At 38.1% G+C, this 24,587-nt stretch overlaps 2 protein-coding genes across 3 annotated transcripts in view; one reads left to right on the plus strand and one right to left on the minus strand.

The window, feature by feature from the left end:
- Positions 1-11,634, plus strand: part of LOC308566027 (stonin-1) — a gene marked incomplete at its 3' end in the record, with an annotated part of 84,441 nt that extends 72,807 nt beyond the window's left edge. The window contains exons 9-11 of the mRNA XM_081155903.1: positions 1,543-1,803; positions 2,467-2,556; positions 11,527-11,634. Coding sequence (XP_081012029.1) covers positions 1,543-1,803; positions 2,467-2,556; positions 11,527-11,634 — 459 coding nt within the window. The remainder of the gene's footprint in view (positions 1-1,542; positions 1,804-2,466; positions 2,557-11,526) is intronic.
- A 5,459-nt stretch (positions 11,635-17,093) lies between these two features.
- The window catches only part of LHCGR (luteinizing hormone/choriogonadotropin receptor), a 45,961-nt gene continuing 38,467 nt past the window's right edge, over positions 17,094-24,587 (minus strand). Inside the window, exons 10-11 of one of the 2 annotated variants that reach the window (XM_081156482.1) lie at positions 23,947-24,027; positions 17,094-19,389 (exon numbers count right to left, since the gene is read on the minus strand). In XM_081156482.1, the coding sequence (XP_081012608.1) occupies positions 18,246-19,389; positions 23,947-24,027 (1,225 nt within the window). In that variant the 3' untranslated portion in view covers positions 17,094-18,245. The remainder of the gene's footprint in view (positions 19,390-23,946; positions 24,028-24,587) is intronic. The other variant, XM_081156483.1, reaches the window with a different exon arrangement.

The following is a 24,587-nucleotide window of genomic DNA, read 5'->3' on the forward strand; positions in this document are numbered from 1 at the left end:
AAGGTGATGGTAATTAGGAGGTAAGGTCTTTGGGAAGTGATTAGGTCATGAGCGTGGAGTCCTTATGAATGGGATTAGTTGCTTTATAAAAGAGACCCCACAGGGCACCCTAGCCCTTCTACCATGTGAGGACACAGTGAGAGGGCACTCTCTATGAATCAGAAAGTGGACTGTCATCAGATACCAAATCTGGTACCTTGATCTTAGACTTCCTAGCCTCCACGAGAAGTAAATTTCTATTGTTTGTAAGCTACCTAGTATATGGTATTTTGCTATAGCAGCCCAAATAACAATTTCCTTATCCTTTTAATGTCTTCAGGATCTATGGTAATACCCCCTTCTTAATTCCTAGTATTATTTATCTGTTGGGTTTTTCTCTTTCTTTCTTTGTTAGTCTGGCTAGATACCTATTTTACTGCTCTTTTCAAAGAATGAACTCTTAGTCTAATGGATTTAATTTTTTTTCTCAATTTCATATATTTCTCTTTTTATTAGTTCCTTGTTTGCGATGAGCTTAATTTGGTCTTCTCTTTCTAGTTTCTTAAAGTGGGCTTTAGGCCATTGATTTGAAACTTGCTTCTTTTCTAATATAGTAATATCATGCTATAAATTTCCCTGTAGGTACTGCTTTAGCTACTTCCCACTAGTTTTGAAATGTTATGTTTTATTTGCATTCAATTAAAGTTCTAATTTCTCTTGTGACTTGCTCTTTGACTCATGGGTATTAAAAAATGTGTTCTTTAATTTTTAAATACTTGGAGATTTTTTGTTACTGATTTCTAGTTTAATCCCTTTGTGCTCAGACAACATATTTTGTGAGTGTTAAATTTGTTAAGGTTTGATCTATGGCCCAGAATATGGTCCATCTTGGTGAACAGCCTGTGTGCTCTTAAAAAGAATATGATTTTGCTATTTTGGGGTACAGTATTCTATAAATGTCAATTAGGTTAAGTTGGTTAAATTGTATTGTTCAGGCTTTCTACATCCTTACTGAATTTTAGCCTACTTTTTCTGTGGATTATTGAGAAAGGAATGTTGAATTTTCCAACTATAATTTTGGATGTGTCGGTTTCTTTTTTGAGTTATATCAGTTTTGATTTATATTTTTCCTTTTGCATTTGGCTTATTTTGGTTAGAACAATCCTTTATATATTTTTTTGTCTGTTGAGCATTATGTCACTTGTCCTTTCCACTTCATTGAGTTATTGTTTAAAATAAGATGCAATAGTTAAAACATAACAGGTACTATATAAATTTAAGTAAGGTATATAAACACTGGTAAATACTATCTTAAAGCAGTGAACTCATTTGCTGTCTACATATGACTAAGTGGGTTTACTTTATAATTTTAAAATTATATCTATGTTTCATAGAAATGCTAGGGATGTTCTGAAATTCAAAATTAGGGAACATCATGTTATAGGAAAGAAACATTTTAAGTGACCACTTGTGAGATGTTTAAGTAATTTATATTTTGTATGATTCATGTTTTATACATATTGCTTGACTTGAAAATTTTACTGCATTTCTTTCTCTTTCTAGGATTTTAATTCTCAGATGGGTTTAAATATTCAGGTAACTGATGATGATATTTATGAAATAATTCAAATAGATGGAACTGGTGATACATCTTCCAATGATGAAATGGGAAGTACAAGAGATGTAGATGAGAATGAAGTTCTAGAGATTATTGATGCAGGGGACCTGAAGGTACTTGAAGGAGAAGCTGATAATATATCAAATGGAGATTCAACTGCTAACAGTAGTGACAATGAAGACCCTCAAATAGACATTGTGGAAGAGGTAAGGATTACTTTTGAGCTGAAACTTTCTTTATTAAATTTATAGCATTTGTACTTTAATATACTTTGGAACCAAGGGGAATAACAATTACGACGAACTCTGTCTTTAGTATTAAAACGAGACTTATTTGTGCACTAGTATTTAAACTTTTAATCTTAAACTGTAATTTAAACCAGTATTAAGTATTTAGGAGTCAGCTATTATATTTCTTGGTCTTAACTAGAGATTGTAGAAATTTTAGGGGATGGGAGTGGAGGTAAAGAAGGCAGCCAGGGTAGAGGCATATAGTATGTACTCTAATCCTAATAAATATACTAAAATCTTTGTGGAATGTGGTAATTAAGAAGTATGTAAGTACTATTAACTGTCATTTATGGTGTCCTTACATATGTTTCAGGTACCATATTAAGTCTTACCTGCCTCATGATATTTGAAATTTCCATTGCCTTTTGGGTATTAATTACTATCCTCATTTTTTCAGATGAGAAAACAGATATGAGGAGTTGTAAAAACTTTCTAAAGATCAGTAGTCAGATAAGTTCAGGCTATTTGATGTTTAAGTACACTACTATTCTGACTCTCCAAGACATATTTACATATATCTATCTTTAAAAAATTCAAAGCATCATTAAATTCCTTAATGTGACCATCTTTCATCTTTAGGACCCTTTAAATTCTGGAGATGATGTTAGTGAGCAGGATGTACCAGACCTGTTTGACACGGATAATGTAATTGTCTGTCAGTATGACAAGGTACTGTATTCATTTTTTAGGCTTCGGGTTTATTAATTGTGTTAATAGTAGGAAGGTGTGTAAAATGATGAGAAATATGGCGAGTTATAGTTCACAGTTAAATTAATCTTGAAATAGCTAATTAATTGTATAAATTTGGGGGTTATATTTTGGGTGTAATACTGTGCTGGTTCTCAGTGATACAAAAAAATGATAGGTCTTGTCTCAAAAAGGTGAGAATCATATTGAAACAAGATGTTTCTGTATGTAATAACAGAATGGCATACAATAAGATGGTAAGTAAATCAAAACCTAAAATATGTGACAGGTGAATCAAATGCTGAGTGGCATGCAAATCAAATGCTAAGATATATGGCACATACAGTAATCCCTAAAAGTGGCTAGGAGATACCAGAAATCATTTGTAGTTGGAGTTCTCCACAAATCCTTTATGAGTGATGTGGGGCATTGAAATAGATCCTGAATGATTTGTAGGGTATAGGTAAGTGTGGAGAGTAGGCATTTAGAGTAGAATAGCCTGATAAAAGGCAGAGAAATGAATGCATGTAGAATGTACAAGGGATGGTGAAGAGATCGCTCTGCCTTGGCTAAAGTATTCTCCTTTTGGATGTGTTAGGAAATGAGGCTGGGTGGGGAACAGAGTTGGGAGCAGATTGGAAAATCCAAAATTCTGGTGGGAGAAATCCAGACTTGATTTGATGGACATTAGTCTTATGAGAACATTATTGAAAAAATTGTAATTGGGTTTAAAAACTGGCAATGTTTGCTGATTTCAAAGAGGAAAATAGTAAGAACAGGGATAGTACAGACATGAAATAACTAGAGCCCAGACTAAGGATGGCAGTAGAACATGGAAGAGTCAGAGAATATGATGGAAGTATTTATTGTTGAAAGTATTACAGGTATCCCATTTTTTCCCTCCATTGACCTCCTCCACCTTGCTCCCACTCCCTCCCCAGGCCTTCACCCTATTATTGTCTGTGTTCATGGGTTATGCATATAACTTCTTTGGTTAATCTCTTCCCGCCCTCCACCCTCCTTCCCTCTTTCCTCTGATATATGACCGTCTGTGGCATGCTTCAATGTCTCTGGATCTATTCAGTTTGTCAGATTCTTTTGTTCACTAGTTTATTCTTAAAGAAGACCCTTCAACATTTCATGTAGTACTGGTCTGGTGGTGATGAACTCCTTTAGCTTTTTTGTATCTGAGAAGCTCTTTATCTGACCTTCAATTCTAAATGATAGCTTTGCTGGGTAGAGCAATCTTGGTTGTAGGTTCTTGCTTTTCGTCACTTTGAATATTTCTTGCCACTCCCTTCTGGCCTGCAAAGTTTCTGTTGAGAAATCACCTGACAGTTGTATGGGTGCTCCCTTGTAGGTAATGAACTGGTTTTCTCTTGCTGCTTTTAAGATTCTCTCTTTGTCTTTAACCTTTGGCATTTTAATTATGATGTGTCTTGGTATGGGCCTCTTTGGGTTCCTCTTGTTTGGGACTCTCTGTGCTTCCTGGACTTGTAAGTCTGTTTCTTTCACCAGGTAGGGGAAGTTTTCTGTCATTATTTTTTCAAAAATGTTTTTGATTTCTTGGTCTCTTTCTTCTCCTTCTGGCACCCCAATAATAAGAATGTTGGGCCTCTTGAAGGTGTCCTAGGGGCTCCTTACACTATCTTCACATTCCTGGATTCTTTTTCCTTTTTGCTCCTCCATTTGGGTGTTTTTTGTTTCCTCATATTTCAAATTGATGATTTGATTCTCAGTGTCCTCTCGTCTACTATTGATTCCCTATAAATTTTTCTTCTTTTTAGTTCTTGTAGCCTTCATTTCTGATTGGTACTTTATTATGTCATTGATGATCTCCCTAGTTTCCTTAATAGTCATACTAAGATCCTTGAGCATCCTTCTAATCGTTATTCTGAAATCTGTATCTAGTAGCTTGCTTGGCTCTATTTCATTTAGTTTCTTTTCTGGAGATTTCTTCTGTTCTTTCCTTTGTGACATGTTTCTTTGCCTCCACATTTGGGCTGCTGCTAGGTGTTTGTTTCTATGTATTAGGTAGAGCTGCTATGTCTCCTGGAATTTGTAGAGTGGCTTTGTGTAGTAAGTATCCTGTAGGGTCCAGTGGCTCAGCCTCCCCAGTCACCTGACCTGGGCCTTTTAGATGCTCCCCTGTATGTGCTGTGTGCACTGTCCTGTTGTAGTTGAGCCTTGGTTGTTGTTGGTGTCACTGGGAGGAATTGACCCCCTGGCCAATCAGCTGTGAGGACCAGCTGCAACTACAGACAAAGAGCTGCTGTGCTGGAGATACCCCTGTGGAGCAGGATTTATTTCAGTAGAACTTTGGTGTTCATTGAGTATGCCCCTTGAGTGTGCCATTCATGGATGTGGTAGGGTTGCAATCCAGCATGGTCGAGTCTGACCACCGGGTCCACTGTCTCTGGGGCCTCCCGGGAGGTGCAATTTCTGCCTCTGCCAGTGCCTTTCCCAGGGCCACCCAGCATGAGCTACACAGCAAACCGTAGTTGGCTGCTACTTGTGCTGGGCTTGGAGGTGTCCAGGAGAGGCCAAGCTATGAGCCAATGCAGGCTGCCACTAGTGCCAGACCTGGGGCCACTTATTAAGACGTGTGGGGCATGCTGAGGCCAGCTGCTGCTTGCATGAGGCTAGAGAGGCCATTTGCATAGAAAAGCCACTGGAAATGGCTTAGATGAGCTTGCAAATAGGGAGGGGTGGGGTCTCAGGGCCAAAGGTGTGAGTCAGGTGCTGGCGATTCAAATATGGCTCCTGCCTGCCAGCTGTGTGGGGGGAGGACTCGCCAAAGGAGCAATGGCCTCTGCCAGCTCTTCTGCCTGGGAGGAAGCTGCCGCTCTACCTCTCATCCTGATTTCAGGCAAGTTAGTTCCTCCCCAAATGTCCAGGTTCCTTTCAAGCCGCTGCCCAGCGCTGGAGCTCAGAGGGAGCATGTCTGAGTGAGTCTGTGCGCGGGCCCTTTAAGAGGAGCTGCCTGGCACTCCCGCAGCTCTGAGTCACTTAGCCACAATCCCCACCGGTTTTTACAGCCTGAAGATGTGGGGATGTCTCTTCCTGGCACTGGAACCCTGGCCTGGGGGCCTGTTTTGGGGCTGGGACCCCTTGCTCCTCCGGGAAACCTCCACCACCGAGATATCCCTCGGGTTTTAAACCACGACACCTGGGTGTGGGACTGCGGCCGCGTCTTCGCAATTCAGCCCTGATCCACCTGCATCTCTGCCCCTCCTACCGGTCTCATTGCTTCTTCAGTTCCCTCATTGTAGGGCTTCTGTTCAGCTAGATTTCAGGAGGTTCTGAGTGATGGTTATTCTGTATTTTAGTAGTAATTTTGATGTGGTTGTGGGAGGCGGCGGGTACTGTGGTTACCTATGCTGCCATCTTGTTTCTTTTTTAGGAACTTTGAGATATAATTCACATCCTACACAATTTACTTAATTAAAGTGTACAACTCAATGGTTTTTAGTACATTCATGGATATGTGCAACTGTTAACACAGTCAATTTTAGAACATTTTCATTGTCTTGGAAAGAAATCCCATACCCATTAGTTCTCACTACTATATCTCCTCATTTCCTCCCATCCCCACTACCAGGCCTGAGGAACCACTAATCTACTTTCTGTCTCTTTAGATCTCCCTATTCTGGAGTTTCATGCGAAAGGAATCATGTAATATGTGATCTGTTATGACTGCCTTCTTTACTTCATATAATGTTTAAGGTTTCATCCATGTTGTAACATGTAACAGTTCTTCATTCCTTTTTATTGCTAAATACTAGTCTATTGAATGGATATACCACATTTTGTTTATCCATTCTTCTGTTGAGGACATTTGGGTGGTTTCCACCTTTTGGCTATTAAGAAGAATGCTGCTATAAACATTTGTGTACAAGTTTTTGTGTGAGTATATATTTCCATTTCTCTCTAGGAGTGGAACTCCTGGGTCATGTGATAATAGTTTGAGGAACTACCAGACTGTCTTCCAAAGTGGCTGTACCAGTTTTTGTTTCCATCACAGTGTTTGAGGGTTTAGATTGTTCCATATTCTAACACTTGTTATCTGACTTTTTGATTCTATCCATCCTAGTGGGTGTGGAGTGATACCTCATTGAGGTTTTGATTTGCATTTCCCTGATAACTAATGCATGTTTGCATCTTTGACTTTTTTCATTAACAATTTCAATATACTTGCATGAAACAGGATGGTGTTTAGAATTGTTGTAAAAATAAATCATTTTTTCTATGTAACATTTTATACACATAGAAAATGGCAATTTAGATGCTGGTAAACATAAGCATAAGAAGGAATAGGCAACAGAAAAGGGACCAAACTTAGTTTACTTCTTTATAAACAGTATATTGCCTTCTATGAAGGAAACATTATAAGGCACTAAATTATATGTGCATTCCATAGAGGCACAAAGAATTTTCTAGACCATGATGGATAGAGTATCCTTTGTTGTACTTCATTGTGGGAAATAGCTTGTAATTAATTACATAGTACTTTGTATTTTTCAAAGTATTTTCTCATACATTTCCGCTTTTTTTACAATAACATTGTGGGGTAGATAGGAGTGATATTAGATGTATAGTGTTAACAAATCTAGTTGTCTGAGGGTACTCTTTAATTAATATTTTAAGTTCTAAAATTTTTAGTGGGAACCAAGGCATTGGGAACCATTGAAAAGTTTTTTTAAAGGGAGTGATGAAGTCAAAAGATAACTTACAAAGAGAATGTATCTCTAAGGTCAGAACGGAGTGGGAAAGACCACTGTGGCAATGAATTTATATAAAAGAGTAATTTCCCAGTTCTGGTCATTGGTTGGCTTGTTTCAAGTAGTATCAAAAGACTCAAGTGAATTGACTTTTCAGTGTATCTTGAAGGCCAGTAGCATTGGTTTCCCCTGGGAGGGTTACAGATGTGGAATTTTGAGTCTTACCTCAGACTATTAGATCAGAATGTGCATTTAAACAAGACTCCCCAGGTGATTTGCATGCTTGTTAAACTTTGAGAAGCACTTTTTGAAAAAGTATATTTTTGGCTTTGATTAGCATGTGGAATTGGAATTTACCTTTAAAATTTATAAGTTAACAATTGGGGAAATACTTTGCAAATATTAAGATGTACAATGAGAAAAGGTTAAATGAAGGTTACTGGTCAAGATGCTGAGGGAGAATTACTTAAAGTGTATGGACATGCTATTTCAGAAGCCTAGGGAATGTCTAAGATTAATATAAAGGGTAAAGTAATAAAAATATAGGGAAGATTAATGGTAAAATGAAACCTTTTACTATAGATGGGAGTGTTCTATGCTATAAATATGACACTACAGGCCTGAAAGGTAGCACCAACAACACTGTATTCTGTACTTTGTTTTTTAAAGAAAGTATATGTTGGAGATCTTTCCAACAGTATATGTTGCAGATCTTTGTTGCTAGTATTGTATAGCTGTATAATATTCCATTGTAGAATTATTAAGATTTATTTAACTGCTCCCCTACTGATGAATATTTGAGTTATTTTTCAGTCGTTTGGTATTGATGACCATGTATGTAAGACATTTTATATGTGCAGTTATAGCTACTAAATAAATCCAAGAAGTGAGATTACTGGGCCAAAGGACAAATGTTTATGGTTAGATACTGCCAAAATGCTCTCCTGGATGATATTCCAGTATATACTCTCATTACAGTAGTTGAAAGTGCTTTTCTTTTCCTACAGCCTTGCCAATAGAGTATAATAAGACATTTGGATCTTCGTTATTATGAAAGGTAGAAGATGATATTTTGATGAAATTTTAAACTTTTTGTTTAAGGGCCATTTGTATGTACTTTTATGTGATTTGCTTGTTCTTAATCTTTGTCTATTGATTTCTAAGAGCTCTGTTATTTGGGGGACATTAGCCTTGTTACATGCAGAAATACTTTTTCCTCAGTTTGCTTTCAGTGCTTTCTCTTTCATGAAGATGATGAATTTGTCAACCTTTATTTTTATGGCTTCTAAATTTTGATTCATGAATAGAAAGTTCTTTCTTGACTCAAGACTTTAAAGGAATTCACCATGTTTTCTTCTAATATTTCTTTGTTTCTGTTTTAAAATGATTGATTTGGTGTATAATGTGACATACGGTTCCAACTTTTTTTTTTCTAGGTAGCTACCAGTTTTCCTAACATTATTTATTGAGAAGTATATGTCATCTGCATTGATAAGAAAATGATTTATCATCTGCCAAATTTTTATATGGATTTGGATCTACTTTTGATTTAATTATTGAGGTTTTTGATATCTAGTAGGGCTGGTACTTTTTTGTAACGTAGTTTTCCAGAATTTTCCTGGATGTTATTGTTTATTTCTTTATACTGACTTCATAATCAGCTTGTCTGATTCAAAACGAACCCTGTTTGTATTTTCATTGAGATAATGTTAAATTAATAGAATTTGGTATTTGAATGATGTTAAGGAGGAGTAGGTTGCAGTTTTAGATGGATGTCCAGAAGAATGTGATAGGGTAAAGATCAAAAGGTGGTGAGAGAATGAACCGTGAGGATATTTGGATGTAAGCATTTCAGGCAGAGGAAACAGTAAATCTGTAAGTCCTGAGGTAGACAAATACCTGTGTGTTCAGGGAACAGTGATGAGGTCAGAGCAGTAAGTGAGGTGAAGAGCAGGATCTAGTAGTCCATTTTTAGGACATTAGTTTTTAGGTGGAAAGTCATTAGAGAATTTTGAACAGAGAAATGACATCTGGTTTATATCTTTAACAGGGCTACCCCTGTCATCCATGTTTATAGTAGACTAAAGGGGAACAAGGTGAAAACAGGAAAACTAGTTATGGCACACATTAATCCAGATGGGAGGATGGTGGTTTAGACACGAGTGATAGCAGTAGTAGTGGAGCTAGACATGGTTGGAATATAAATATGCCTTGTAGGTAGAACTAACATTTACTGTTGGATCTAGATGTGGGATATGAGTAGGAGGCATAAAGAATGTCTCTAAGAGCAGTTAGAAGAATGCATGGCCATTCCCCACTGAGATGGGGAAAACTGTGAGATTTGGGAGCAAGGTTATCGGTGTCCTAGTTTAAACTCGTTTGAGATGTCTGTTGGAGATTCAGGAAGAGATGCTGAAGCAGTTGAATGAGAATCTGGAGTTTAGGGGAGAGGTATGAACTGGAGATACAAATTTTGGGAGTCATCAGCATAGATGGTGTTTCAAGCCATGAGGTTAGTTATGATCACCAAGAGAGTCCTAGTATACTGTAAAATTGAGAGGTAAAATTGAAGAAGAATCAGTAAAGAAAACTAAGAAGTGCCTGGAGTTAGGTGGAAAACCAGGAGTGTTCTAGAAGCAAAGTGAGGAAAATATTTCAAAGAGGAGAGTGTTGAATGGTGCCAGTAGATCAAGTATTTTAAAATTTTATTCTTAGCTGTCTTATCTCATTTGTTGCTTTGGTAAATGGGCTCCTTCTTTATATCTTTTGCTACATGTATACATAAAGGCTATCAATACTGAATCCTATTTAGTCATTTGAAAATTTGATTCATACATGTGGTCAAATTGTGTTGGCTAGTACGAGTTATACTTTCCTTTTGTCTAATTGTATTGACTAGTATCTCTAGAGTGAAAAGTTGGATAATAGTAGGTATCCTTCTTATGTCCTGACTTTAGTGGGAATACTTTTAGGTTTTCCCCCTCTAAGCATTAAGTCAATACCTTATAGGCTGAAGTAGGAGTGTGTGTGTAGGACATAGTCTTTGATTCTTCTTTTGAGTTAAAAAATAAAAAGCATGAGTTTTATCAAGTGCTTTTTCAGTATCATTGGAGATGATTATATGACTTGTCCCCTTAGGTCTAGCACTGTAGTTTTTATATTAATAAATTCCTAATATTGAACCTAATATTCCTAATTCCTAATATTGGAGAAGAAATTTTCCATTATTAGGACACAAATAGGGGGTTTCTTCTTTGTATTTTCTTATGCTTCCACGAAATGCATCCAAATAGTAGCCACAGACCTTTCTTGATTTGACTTTTTGTAGTCAACAACTAGGTTTAATTTTTACCCTTGATTTTAGATCATACATTGCTAAGGTTTTAAAAATATGTAGTCATTTGTGGCTTACCCAGCGGTAACAGTGATTTTATAATTTCTTACCTCTTGAGGTGGTATTTCCTAGTTTTTATTTTGTTGGTATCTAGGCTGACTTAGTGAATTCAAAGAACAGTTGATAAAATCTAAAAGATTATAAACTATTTTCTGACCTTGCTCAGTGCTTTATTGTGACTTCTTTCTTCAAAATGAAACACCACTTTAAAAAATTTCTGATTATATTAACTACATCCTCTTTGTTTATTCCTTAATAGACATCCTGAACTCTTTGTGTCCTTGAACAATCCAGGCATGCCCCTCCTCAGGACTTTTGCAGTTTTGTTTCCTTTTCCTGGAATGCTCTCCAGTCAGTATCTTCCTGGCTTTATCCTTCACCTTCTTCCAAAGTCTTTGCTCAAGTGTTACCTCAAAAGTCAGGCCTACCCTGACTCTCCTATTTAAAATTGTAATCTCACCTCTATATTTGTGATCTTCTGTTTCTTGCTCTATTTTTTCATAGCAGTTATCACCCTTAATAGTCTTTATCATTTATGTATTTATTAGGTTTCTGTTTCCCCCATCCTTAGTAAAATGTAAACTCTTCAAAGATAGGATTTTTTCTGTTTATTAAAATTTATATATATATTTCTTTTTAAAAACTGGTATTTCTAGTGCCTACAATATCTGACACAGGAACCTCAGGTATTTGCTAAATGAATGAATGAACTATCTTGGGGAGGTTTTATTTTTGATGAACTCACATTTAGGGTCAGAATAATCACATTATATGCAAAGAAATGTAAATAATCCTTTGACTTTAAAATTAATTAATTTAGACTTTTTCTCCCTCCAGATTCATCGAAGCAAGAACAAATGGAAATTCTATTTGAAAGATGGTGTCATGTGTTTTGGAGGGAGAGACTATGTATTTGCAAAAGCCATTGGTGATGCAGAGTGGTAAAACTTATGAACTCAGGACATCATAAACATCAGGGGGACTATATCATGTATTGTGAAACTTATTTTTATTTAAATATAGTCCACAGAGCTGCTCAAATTTTTGTTTTACTGCATGGAATTTAATAAAATTATAATTCAGATGCAGATAAAAATATACAGTTCTATATTTTTCATTTACTAAAAGTTTTTTTTTTAAAAAACCCTCATTATCTATATCATAACAAAGCAAAGATGCATCAGGTGTGATGGAGCATGAAGAAATGTCATATTTATTTCATCTTGAAGTAAAATTTAAATCAGAAACCAATTCCCCTTCATAGTGAAGTCAGTATCAATTATTGGATTGGAGCCAGTGTTCCTCCTACCTCTCACCAAGTAAGTAGTAGGATATTCAAGAAGGCCTCTCTGGGTCTTTTAGTCTACACTCCTTACTAGTGATCAGCTGATTGTGCAAGCCCGGATGGTCCCTTGGAGGTAGATGCCTCTGCTAAACCCATAATGTACATGAACGTGGAACTCTGCCGAGGCCAGGGTTCCTGAGCTAAGAACCAGCCTCTCTGGGCTTATCCTTTGGCCAGGTCATTCTTGTATCCTCCTATCTCTCTGGGGACTTGTGAGGGAGGAGTGGTTTAGGTTCCCATTCTACTTGTTGAAACTTCAGACTTCTGTCCTCTTCCTAGTCATAGGGGATTTTCCCTTTCTCCTTAATTTTTTATTGTTTTTCTTACAGTGGAAGACCCCTTTCCAAACTCGTTCTCTCTCCAAGATACCACCTGTCTTCCTTTTCCCTAACAGGAATCCCCTCATTGAGTTTAGGCTTTCTAAAATAAGTCAGGAAGAGATACTGTCTTCAGGAACCTTTGCTTTGGCCAGATGAGGTTGCCTAATCTTATTTGTGACAAGAAGACCTGGATAACTGCCTTAAAATCAGGGAGAGAAAACAAAATGTAAAACACAAATAGCTCTCATTTTCCTGCACCAATAAAAACAAGGTAAATTATCCCCAAAATTATTCTGTCATACTCTCTTCCTTAGTAGATTCAAATCCATCAAAGAACGTTTTCCTCCTCATTCTGCTTCTCTTAAGGGGTAGTATACATGTTCTCTAAATTTAGGATCCCTAGTTTGAGCTCTGAACGGTGTTCTCCAGGACAGTACTCACACAGAAAGCAGTGCTGGGATGAGTGTGTTACAATCTGTGAAAGGTCCCTAAGGTTTGGATACAGGTCACAGGGCGAATTCCCCATTTCTTTCTCGGAGGCAACCCCAATTAGAGAGTTTAATTTATTCCAACACTTGTCTTGTTTTTCCCAAGGGACTCAGCCACTACTGGTAGATCATTTCAAAATCTGGATAAGTCTCTTCTGGGCCTCTCACAACATACTTTGGGTACTGTCTTTGGTCTAAGGTTGGCAGCTGCACAAGGATTCAGTTTGTATTAGTAAGTGGGCTGGTGTCCTAACCAGATTCTCCAGCTGTGGCCTCTTCATCCTCAGTGTGACTGTCTATTTCCCTACCACCACTGCTGTTCCAGGTTTTCCTCTGCCTATTGAGAATTTCCAGGTGCTGTGGGTTCTCATCATGGATGTTGCCTGCCACGAAATGGCCATCTTTTCTACATGGAACGCAGAATGAGGGCACTTGTTCTTTGTGTCTATCCTTGAAATGTACCCCCTCCAGGGCTGAGGAGTACACTTTCTAGTCTTCTTCCTGCTTTCTTCCTCCCAGACTGATCCAGTCATTCTGTACGTGCTGTAGGCAAACATTGCAAATTATAAGGGCTAAATTTATTGACAGGGTGAATTCACTTGGGAATTGGGTTTAATGTGTTTAAGTGTTTGGGAGAGGCAATAATAGTTGTTTCTATCATTCCCTTTTTCCACTGTGAATTTTAAAACTACTTTGATTCAGTGATTTTTTTAGGTGGCACATTACAAATACTATTACATAGGCCATCTTTATTTATGTGGTATGTTTAATCATCAGAAAAAAGTCACAGTTGTCTCATTTGAGTTTCTGCATGCCTTCATGCCACTGATCTTTTACAAAACAAAAAAATCAATTTAAAAGTCAGCTTACAACAAAATAAAGTTCAGTAATTATCCTTGCATGCTAATATAAATGATAATTTTGGTGATGATTGCAGAGGGAGTTAAGAGATTGCTCAATTATTTTGGACCTCATGCCCTTTTATTAGTTTCAAATGATGCTAGAAAAAATTCTGGTTCTTGAGAAACTGTCTAAATGAGTGAATTTTCACAATTTTTATATACTCTAATAAGTATATGTTTGCATGTACATAGATACACATAGCAAATGAAACAAATTTTAGAAAATCATGCTTGTCTTTAGCACATAATAACCTCATATATTTTTTCTACTTGATATTGTTCTATTGCACTTAAAAATGATGGTATTGACCCAGTACATTGATTTCACTACCTAGTGATGGGTCATTATTCATAGTTAAAAAGTACTTTTAATGCATGTGCTAAAGATAGAGTGAGACAAATCTTACTACAAAAGAGAAAATTATTTTTTAGCCCCTGTGAGCTGGTGGAGTTTATCTAAGACTTGGCTTTGCTATGATACTACTTTTACTTTTAGGAACCTCTTCAACATGTCCAAGCTAAAGATTTCTTGTTGCATGTTATAATAAAATGTCAAAAGTAGGTTCTAAGTTCTTATAAATATAATACCTTGGCAAATATCATCCTATACCTTTTTATAGGCAGAGGTTATAATTATAGAGGGTACAGTTTACTGTGTTAAATGAAATTTGTGAAAGTATCATGTATCATAATTCCCAATTCAAACTTTTTCTCATGCTCACATCCTACAGTGTTTTCTTACATACTTTCCACCTCTCCCTGTTGGTTTAGAGGATCATGCTGAGTTTGCATAGTTAGTGTCTTAGGGACTGACCAACTGGCCTTGCCTGGAATACCTTCTTTACCTATTTTATTCAGTGTGCTATAATATGTATAAATAATCATAGGTATAGCTCAGACTTCATAGGTCAATGAGACTCCAGTTCTGGTTGAGGCCCTCAGTTTCAGTTAGTTAAGTTGTGTAGGAAAACTAATAACCTTAGAGTGAATAGCAACAGCTAATTGGAGTGGTGAGCAGAGGAATTTAGTGGGGGATTTTTTTTTTGACTCACATTAGTAGGTTAATATTATGCTGTTTTTCATGTAAGTACATTCTAAGCCAGGTGGGAACTTAGTGATTTATAACTAGAAACCTAAATTACAAATAGTAAGCCCATGGCAATAACTCTGAGGAAGAAATTCAATATTAATAAAAATATTGCACATTTCAAAAAATATTATTTCCAATTATGAACACATTTATTGAAATCTTTGTGACATAAAGATTCTTAATTTACACATGGACTCAATACATTTTTGAGGAAACTAAAACCAAATGTTATGAATGGAGGCCAAAATAGCTTTTGAAAATAGTAAGTTAAGATGAGTTATTCCAGGTTGATTAATCATTTTTAGTCATTTTGTAGCCAACCAGTGATAGTATCAAACATTGTGGAAAAAAATTCAAGATAGAATATGCATATATGCACAACCCAAGGTCACGGACAATGGTGGGGAGAGTGACTGGGGAGAGGGAAGGAACGGGGGGGGGGGGAACGGGTCATTGGGGAGAAAAAGGGACATCTGTAATACTTTAAACAAAAAAAAACCCTAAAAAACAACACAAGATAGAAATGTGTATTTTTTGAGCATTTGATGTTTTTATGATTTATGTATGAGAGCTTATACAGCTTAAGAATACACACACTTTCTATGAGACCATCTAATAAGGGAAAGGCTTCCATTATGATTGTTTTATATTTCAGTTATAAAAGTGAATCATATAAAAAAAAATAACCATCTACCATGTGTAAGGCTCTAGGGTATATATGGTAGGAGAAACAAAGAAATAGATTAGTGTATCATTAAAGAAATCTCTTAACAGGTGAAATAAGATACACAGTATATGTAAAGATGGTAACACCCAGCAATATAGGATAAAGACAAATGGATGGTAAAGAAGTCTAAAGAGAAAAACCATTGTGGGTTACATACTATTTATGCCCTACTTTATTTTAGGTGAAGGCGGTGTCTTGACTGTACTAGATTGGGGGGAGGCATTAAGGAGAGCTCTATAAAGAAGATAAACTTGTAGTGGGGTGTCTAAAGGGTGCAGAAGGAGGACAGGGAAGGAAGAAGGTCTAGTTATGACTATACATTTATTTAATAAAATATCAAAGAACAGGTAAAAACTAGAAATACCCAGATATCCAGTAATAGGAGAATGGAAAGCAGGGTTATATTCATATAATGGAATTCTACTCAGCAATGAAAAGGAATGAACTACTACTGATTCAAGCAGCAGCGTGGATGAATAGAAAAAGCATTGTTGAGTCAAGGAAGCCTTACACAAAGCAGTATGTGCTGCATGAGCCCATTTATGTGGAGTTCTACAGCAGGCAACAAGAATCTATGGGGAAATCAGAATTATTGTTACCTCGGGGGGCTGCGAGTGAGGGAATAACTAGGAAGGGTCATGAGGGAACTTTCTGAGGGTGATAGTGTTCTATATCTTTATAGAGGTGTTGGGTCACATGGGTGGGTGCATTTCTCAAAACTCATTAAGTGGCATGGTTAGGATTTGTCCGTTTGACCATATGTAAATTTTACTTAAAAATGTAAACAAATATTGAATGTTAGTTAATGATAAGCATGCTGAAGTGTTTAGGGATAACAAGCACCAGTATCTGCAGCTTGCTTTAAAATGCATCAGAAGTGATGGGTGGATAAATACTGGATAGGTAATTATATAGTTTGTAATGAAACCAATATACTAAAATGCTGACTCTCATATATGGGTGTGCACTATACAATTCTTTCAACTTTTCTGTATGTTTGAAAATGTTCACAGTAAAGCTTGGGGAAAATTTAAGGAACTTGGAACACATGAAGCCTTTGGATGACTATTTGCTCATATGGAAGGCAGTAAAATAGTGGTTAAGAAGCTGGTGCCCTGAATCAGAACTTTGAGTTTGAATCTTATTAAATCTTTTATTAGTTTTGAGAACTTGGGGAAATTGTAATAGGGTTTCCTCTACTGTAAGATGTGAATAATAGTATCTTCATCATAGCTTATGAAGATTAAGTGCGTTAACATATATAAAATACCTATGTTTGACATATAATAAGCTTTCAGTAACATTTATTTTAGAAATCGAAGAAGCATACATAGAACACTGCAATTAAAACCATAATTTCATTGTCCTATAAGAATCAATTCTGATTAATTAAAATGTTTTCTAGCAAATATTGGAGATATATTTCTATACCACCCTTCAAAGGATAGAAAGGATGAAAGTTAACTTTTTATTTTATTATTTTATTATTTTTTAAAATATTTTATTTTATAATTTTATTTTTAATCCTCATCCAAAGATATACTTACTGATTTTTAGAGCGAGGGAAAAGGAAGGAGAGAGAGGAAAACATCGATGCAAGAGAGAACATTGATTGGGTGCCTTCCATACGTGTCCCAGTCAGGAATGGAACCTGCAACCCAGGTATGTGCCCCGACTGAGAATCAAACCTGCAGCCTTTTGGTGTACGGGATGATGTTCCAACCAACTGAGCCACATGGGCAAGGCATAAAGTTAAATATTTTTAAATATTTAAATAAAAAGGGCCCTTGAAAGAAAACAATTTTTTTTTCCTTATAGATTTCATAACTTCAGTGTAATTTAGCATATTTATTGCATACTATTGCCAAGATCCTGAGCTAAGAGACAGGACAGCAACACTGAGATCGGGGTCCTACCCATAAGGAATTGACATTCTACTATTTAATGTTTCATTGGTCTTCAGAGACTAAGCAGTGAACCAAGAAAATAGGCTGAAAAGTGCCTTTAGGTGTTTACCTTAAAATTTAAATAACAGAACCTAGACAGGGGATGAATAAAAGCCTCTATAAAGCACCATTGAAAAGAACTTTCTGTGGTGATGAAAGTATTCTGTGTCTGTGTTGTCCAGTATGGTAACCACTGGGCACCTGTGGCTGCTGAGCATTTGAAATGTGGCCAATGCAACTGAGGAACTGCAGTTTTCATCTAATTTGAATTTAGCTCCATGTGGCTAGTGGCTGCTGGATTGGACAGTGCATCTCTAGAGTGTTTCTCAAACTATCTGAGGAAAAGGGTGAGTTATTTTAAATTTCAAATCTGTTTTGGACTATTTTTGTAAAATGCAATGAAAATTACCACAAAGATGAAATGAGAAGAAAATCAGACGTAAAATGCCACCTCATTTTTTAAGTAGTACATTCAACAGACATAAAATTACTGTCAAAATTGCTGAAAAGTTTCTAAGTACTCTCAACTTCTGTGTTGTATGTCATCATGTACCAATGACAGATAGTTTTTAGACTGGCGATGGCTGTGGACCATCCTTTGAGCTAGGTATAGCTCTCCCTTTGCTTAATGTGCCTCAGGATAAATAACTTCCTAAAAGCAATTCTTAAAATTACCGGTACAGATAATTTTTTACATATTTAAGTATAGTTCAGTAATGTGGTTACTGATGGAACAGTTCACTCTTTACAGCAAGTTTTGTCAACTGTATATTGACAGTGCAACGTGGTCAGCTTCAGAGTGGCCTGGGAAGGCTTATTTGGGCCAGTGAAGCCATTTTTGCAGTTGGATGTATAAGCTGAAAAATCTTTCCTTCTAAAAAGTTCAGCCCGACGTTTACAGCAGCCAAATTTGCTCAGCAACAGAAAGAAATCCCTTTGGAATGCCTTTGTGAAAATCGCGTACAGAAATGGATTGGCACAAGAATTGACCGGATAAAAAAACACCAGTAAAACTTTTGAGTTGGTTACTGTGATAAGGGGCACTTTGAAGGCAGCTGAGATGGCAAAAAAAGAGATAGGTGCCATGCAGGTGAAGTCGGTGAAGATGAGGACTGCCATTTTCTTAGCAATCCTTGTGTCTTTGTTGGTAGCCTTCAGCTCTGGATTTTGAACTGCAAAATAAATTTTAATGTAGCAAGCACAAATGATGATGAAGGCCACCACATTGAGTATCAGAATGGTTAATATGTAGACTTGTGAGACAGTGGTTTCCACATCCATGGGGAGGCAAATGCTGACCTTCATGTAACTGCTGACACCCACAAGGGGCAACATGGCAATCAGCGTAGAAAAGAGCCATCCTCCAAGCATAATCGGAATGGCGTGCCTTAATCGTAGCTTTTGGTCCAGCTGAACAGCATAGGTGATGGTGTGCCATCTTTCTAGTGTGATGACTGTGAGGGTGTAGACAGAAAGTTCACTTGCAAATACAGTGAAAAAGCCGGCAGCGCTACACCCACTTCCCGTCTGCCAGTCTATGGCATGGTTATAATACTGGCCTTTGGTTTGGAAATCGACGGAGGCAATGAGCAGCAGATAGAGCCCCATGCAAAAGTCTGCAAAGGAGAGATTGCACATGAGAAAACGGGGCACTGTCAGTTTATAACGACTGGTCAGGAGAACAAAGAGGACAGTCATGTTTCCCACGATGGCTAGGATATTGATCAGCCAAATCAGGACCCTAAGGAAGTCATAGCCCATGATATCTTCACAGGGATTAAAAGCATCTGGTTCAGGAGCACATCGGACTGTCTTGGGTGAGCAGAAACCATAGTCATAATCCCAGCCACTCAGTTCACTCTCAGCAAAGATGGCAGAATAACTGTAAGAAGAATATTTAAGCTCAATATAAACTTAAGGGATTTTCTATGATTCTGATTATTTTAAAAAATTCAACAATCATCCTTAGTGGTTTTTTTAAAGACTAAGAAAGGGAAACAAAGCCACAACAGTCTCAGTCTTACATTTATTTGTTAAATTATCTGAGACTTCTGAATTGATGTAGGAGTTCCTTAAGGGAATAAAAAAATTTAGGCTTCTTTTATATATAGATTTTATACATTGATGCAAAGACTTAATGAAGCTGTTTACAGAGGAAGATTTTCTTTGGAAAACAAATTTAGAGATACAATCTATGCTTGCTAAATTGAAAAGAACTCTTTCTTGGCATTTCCTTAGCTATTTATCTCATTTAGCTGCCACCCAAACTGCTCTGAAGCTGTTTGTGGTAGAACACAAATGGAATTGGAAGGCTCACGTTGTTGAACATAGTCAGCTAGTGGTGGACTTGCTTGCATGCTAGTCCCTGCTAACCAAATAGCCCAGAGAGAAATAGAAACCAAGGATGGGTTGTTAGAACCCTAGAAGCAGAGGAAGAATATAGTCATGGACAATAGGAAGAAACTGTGAAAATAGGTACTCCTTAGGGGTATACATTAAATTCAGAAAGTGGATTGAAGAGGAACTCTGTCCCTAGTGAAGAAACAGTCCCACCTCTGCCACTCCCTCCCAGCACCATTGCTACTGTTTTAGTTTAGGTTTTCGTCTTCTTTTAAGGGAAATTACATTTGTTTTCTTTCAGGCATCCTTCCTCCAATTTTAGCCATCACCCAGTCCACCTGTACATTCCTCTTGGAATGGCCTTTCTTAAGCACAAATCTGTTATTTCAGTTTCCCTAGGTTCCCATTGGCTATGGGATAAAACCCAGACTCCTCGTGAGACCTCCAGGTCCCTCTTTGATCTGGGTTCTGCCTTCTCTAAGAAGCAGCAGTGCTGCACAATTCAGAACATGGGCTTCTCTGAAGCAAGACTGCCTGGGTTTCAGTCTTTGCAAGCTGTGTAAACCAGGAGAGTTATTTAACACCTCTGTGCCTCAAATTCTTCATTTGCCAGATAGGGATAATAATCGTATCTTCCTTGGTAGGGTCACGGTAAGGATTAAGTGCATCAACACATATAGAATATTTAGAATATTGACACACAGTGAATGTTAGGGATTCTTATAATTATCTTGCAAATCCCCTGTGCAGTCATCCTTTTGGTCACGTGAAGTGACTTGTGGCTCTCAGAATAAGTTCTGTTTCATCTCCTGTCTTTGTACGTGTGTGATGTTTCTTCTGCTTCCCTTCCTCTCACCCCTCTGCTGAATTCCTCCTCCTCCTCGGAGATGAGCTCCTCTATGATTCTGTGTCTTGATTCTACACCCCCAAGGAGTTTATTACCCCTTCTGCCTGCCATGGCTGTGCTTAGGTACTACTGTAATTATCAAACCATATTGTCATTATGTGATGAGGCATGTCTTTAACAGTTTATTAGCTGATTGATGGCAGGGGACTAGGTTTTATTTATTTCTGAAATCTCAGTGCCTCACACAGTTTTGGCTCAGAGTATCCATTCAATAAATGTGTGTGCAATGAATAAACCAGAGTGATCCTGGCTCTGAGAGGGATGGAGAGGATGCAAGGACAATCACTGTATACAGTGTGATGCATGTAGGCTCAACAGATTTTCTCTTTGCCCACAGTCTGCTGTATAATCTTGGGAGCTAGAGAATTTGGCCAAATTTTTTTCTGTCAGGGCCATTACCATTATGTATTTCACCTGAAGGTTCCTCACACATCTTAAAAGAGTATTTTTTTCCTGCTTTCAAAACTTAGCTTCTCATGTTTTATATAAGGAAGTGTGTACCTAATTCAGTGAGTGGATGAAATGATATATTTGAACAGTACAATTACCGAAGGGAAAGAACACAGATTAAAAAAAGAAGAAAAATAAATCTGTGACGTGGGACTTTAAAAAGGTGCTAGAATTCATAGAAACCAATTTGGAACTGGCGAAGGACTGCTGCCATGCACAGAAGGCTGCAAAGGAACCTCACCTGTTTTATTATTAAATATAAGCACATTTTTTTGTTCCCTTTCATGCACATCAATTTAATTACCCATTTTTTAATCTTTAAAGAGGGTGGTTATAAAGAATAATGAAAGAAAATAGGTTATAGGTTATTTCTTAGCATTAGAAAGGTCCTTAAGGCCATCTCATTGAACCCTCATTTTATTGATGAGGTAGCCACGATTAAAGCGGGTGGGTGGCTCGCCTAAGATCCCTCAGCCCTAGGCACTGGTGGCAGCGCTAGGTCTTCACACCCACAGTCCGGGGGCCTTTCCTCTACTTCACCACCTCCCATTCAGCATTTTTCAAAGTGTGGTCCTTGAACCACTTCCGTCAGAATCACCAGGGTGTTTGTGAAATACAGATTCCTGGCTTTACTTCAAATCCTGAATCAAACCTCCTAGGAACAGAGCCCAGGAATCTGCGTTTCAAGCAAGTTCCCTGGATGAGTCCTGCAAAATAATAGCCTTTGTTAAATCTAGTGAAAATTTTCCAACTCTTCAGCCTTAATTTCCCTTACTCCTTTCCCCTTAGCAAAACTAGTTCAGCTTCTAGAAGCACTAATTCAAGCTTCTAAAAATTCTGCCAAGATTTCTGAATAAATGTAGTATCAATAAGAGGTCAAGCATATTCCCTCTCCCACCCACTCCCCTGGTCCTTTGCCTTATCTTTTCTTGCATGCTCCTGGGCATGTGTCTAGCAATTTTCTCTTTGGTAATTTGTCTCCAGACCAAATACCCATCTGCTGCTACTTACATTTGTGTCCTGTGATGGCTCCTGAGGGCAGCAGCGTGCTTATTGACAAAACCCAGCACGGAGCCGTGTTCAGTACTGAAGGCTTGTGCAGGGGATGGGAATGGACTCGCAGAGGCTTAGCAGTGTTGAGCCAGGAGGGAGAGGCAGAACCACTGCTGCAGTCGCAGTGCATGAAGAGAGGAGGAAGGGCGGGAGTTGCAGAGCGGCGGGGCCCCCACAGCACTAAGGGCACCGTGATGTCTTGGGGAGAGCAGGTAGGCCTTAGTGGCTGCCTCTAGAATTTCTAAACTCTAGGGACTCAGGAATAGCAATCTGATGGGAAGGGAGAAAGATTTATCATAAAAATGTTTTGCAGGAAGCATGCATTTTAAACTTAAATGATATATTAATTTCAGGTAGTTTGGGGACGTTGGAGATTAGGGGACTTGTTTTAAAGCAGTGTTAGCAGACGCGAGAGTGTGTGCTCCTTTGGGAAGGCTCGCGGTGGGGCCGGTGAGGATTACTGAGAGGGAGCTACAGCCTCCCCTCCCCACGCACCCCAGGCGCGGCCATTGGCTGCACCCAGAAGTGGCTTCCTGTTGGTGAGAGAAAAGCCATACAGTTGCAGAAGGGCAATGTGGAAGGTGACTGATGGGGAGAACACCAGGGGGAAGAGTGGGAAGGGTGAGGGAAAGAAACACTGGAGGCCAGGTGGTGACAGAACCCATGAAAAGAAACAGAAGAGAAGGATGCAGAGCATAATATTGACAATGTGCCCCCGGTGCTGTCACAGTCTTCAACTCCCTTCACACTCATAGTTCTGAAAGGCAAACGGTATTTTTGCTGTCCCTACAGATGAGGGAAAAAGGCTCCCAAAACGTAAGCCTTGTCCAGGAATAGCCAGCGTTACAGGAACGTCACTGCCAAGGGGCCACGTCCAACTCTGAGGAGCCGCGGAGCCCCAGGTCCTTCCTTCGTACCACCCACTGCCTCGGGCCACGTGTAGATTGATGGGGGGAGAAGAGAAAAGAGGAAAGATGCAGATGAGGGAAGGGGAACTGGCAAGGTCTTGGAAGGGATCTGGCTTTGTAGCCTGAAGACACTTGGGGGCAATGATAAAACTTCTCACTCGCATGAATGTGGCATGGGGACACTGGGGTTATCTTCGGAGGCATGCTTTCTTACATTTGAAGGTATGCGAAATGCAGGGCAGCCAGGAAAATGTTAAAAAAATAAGTCAGTACGATGAAAACATAGCTCCCGCCCAGTGAATGTTAGTGATAGCATTATAATTTTAAGCTCCAGAGCAGAGTGGTCAGGTGGCCTAAGTCTCTTGGAAGGAAGTGGCTACTTCTAGAAGCCGCATCCACCATCAGTTAATCTTTGTGGGATGCTGACCGTATGACTAGTGAAAATTCCTACAAATGAAGCTATCATTTAAACAAGCCCTTAATGACATTAAAATACTTGCAAATAAAATTTGAATTTCTGAGGAGAATTTAATATAATTGTAGAATGAACATGTAGATACTTATTTAGTTGTTGTTTTTTTAACCAGTTGAATGAGATATCTGATCAACTGGATTCCACTTGCAAAGAAAAGTTCTCATTTTTAAGCTATTAAAAATGCTTTGCAAACATCCCCCCAACCAGGACTTTTATCAAAAGAAAATTGCTGGCAATGATAATAATAATAAGGGGCACACAGAGTGAGACAGGGCTTCCCGAGTTCCTTTGCATGCAAATACTTACAGTGTTTCATTATTTGGTTTCCTTGCTGTGCTTTCACATTGTTTGGAAAAGTTTTCAAAAATGGAAAATGAAAAACTCTGCCTGAAAGAGAAGAGGTGAGGGGAAAAAACCAACAGTTGAGCTTTTGATCTTTAAACTAAATCTGATCATGTCTATTTATGCTTTGTTCATCCAAATTCTTTACCGATTACACCGACTTCATGGTCTGTACCATTGTCCTAACTGAAACGCTTCCTGGGGACAGAGTAAAGGCTTCTGAATGGTCATTAGAGTGCCTCCAGCTTTGATAAAATGCTTCTGAATGCTAAGTGCTTTGTGTGGGCTCTAGAGAGGAAAAAACTTAAATTCATCATATTGGATCTCGGATCTTTCAATGCTCATTAAAGGCTATCTTTATGGTATATTAAGGATGGCTCCTCACCACTCTCCTCACTGCATTGGCCTTGAACACACAATCCTTCAGAGTTCACGGCTCTGAATGGTAACTGGGAATCTCTTTTGTAAGGATTCGAAGATACCGGTTCTGACATCGTTATGTGAGTTTTCTGTTTTTCCCCCCAGTTATGTGTAGGAGTAGATGTGGGTGCTCCTTTTTCCTTCATCTTTCCCTTTAAGCAGTTTAGCCCATGGAAAGGGGAGGG

This window comes from Miniopterus schreibersii (genome assembly GCF_964146895.1).
Source record: "Miniopterus schreibersii genome assembly, chromosome: 13".
In the NCBI taxonomy this organism is placed as follows: domain Eukaryota; kingdom Metazoa; phylum Chordata; class Mammalia; order Chiroptera; family Miniopteridae; genus Miniopterus; species Miniopterus schreibersii.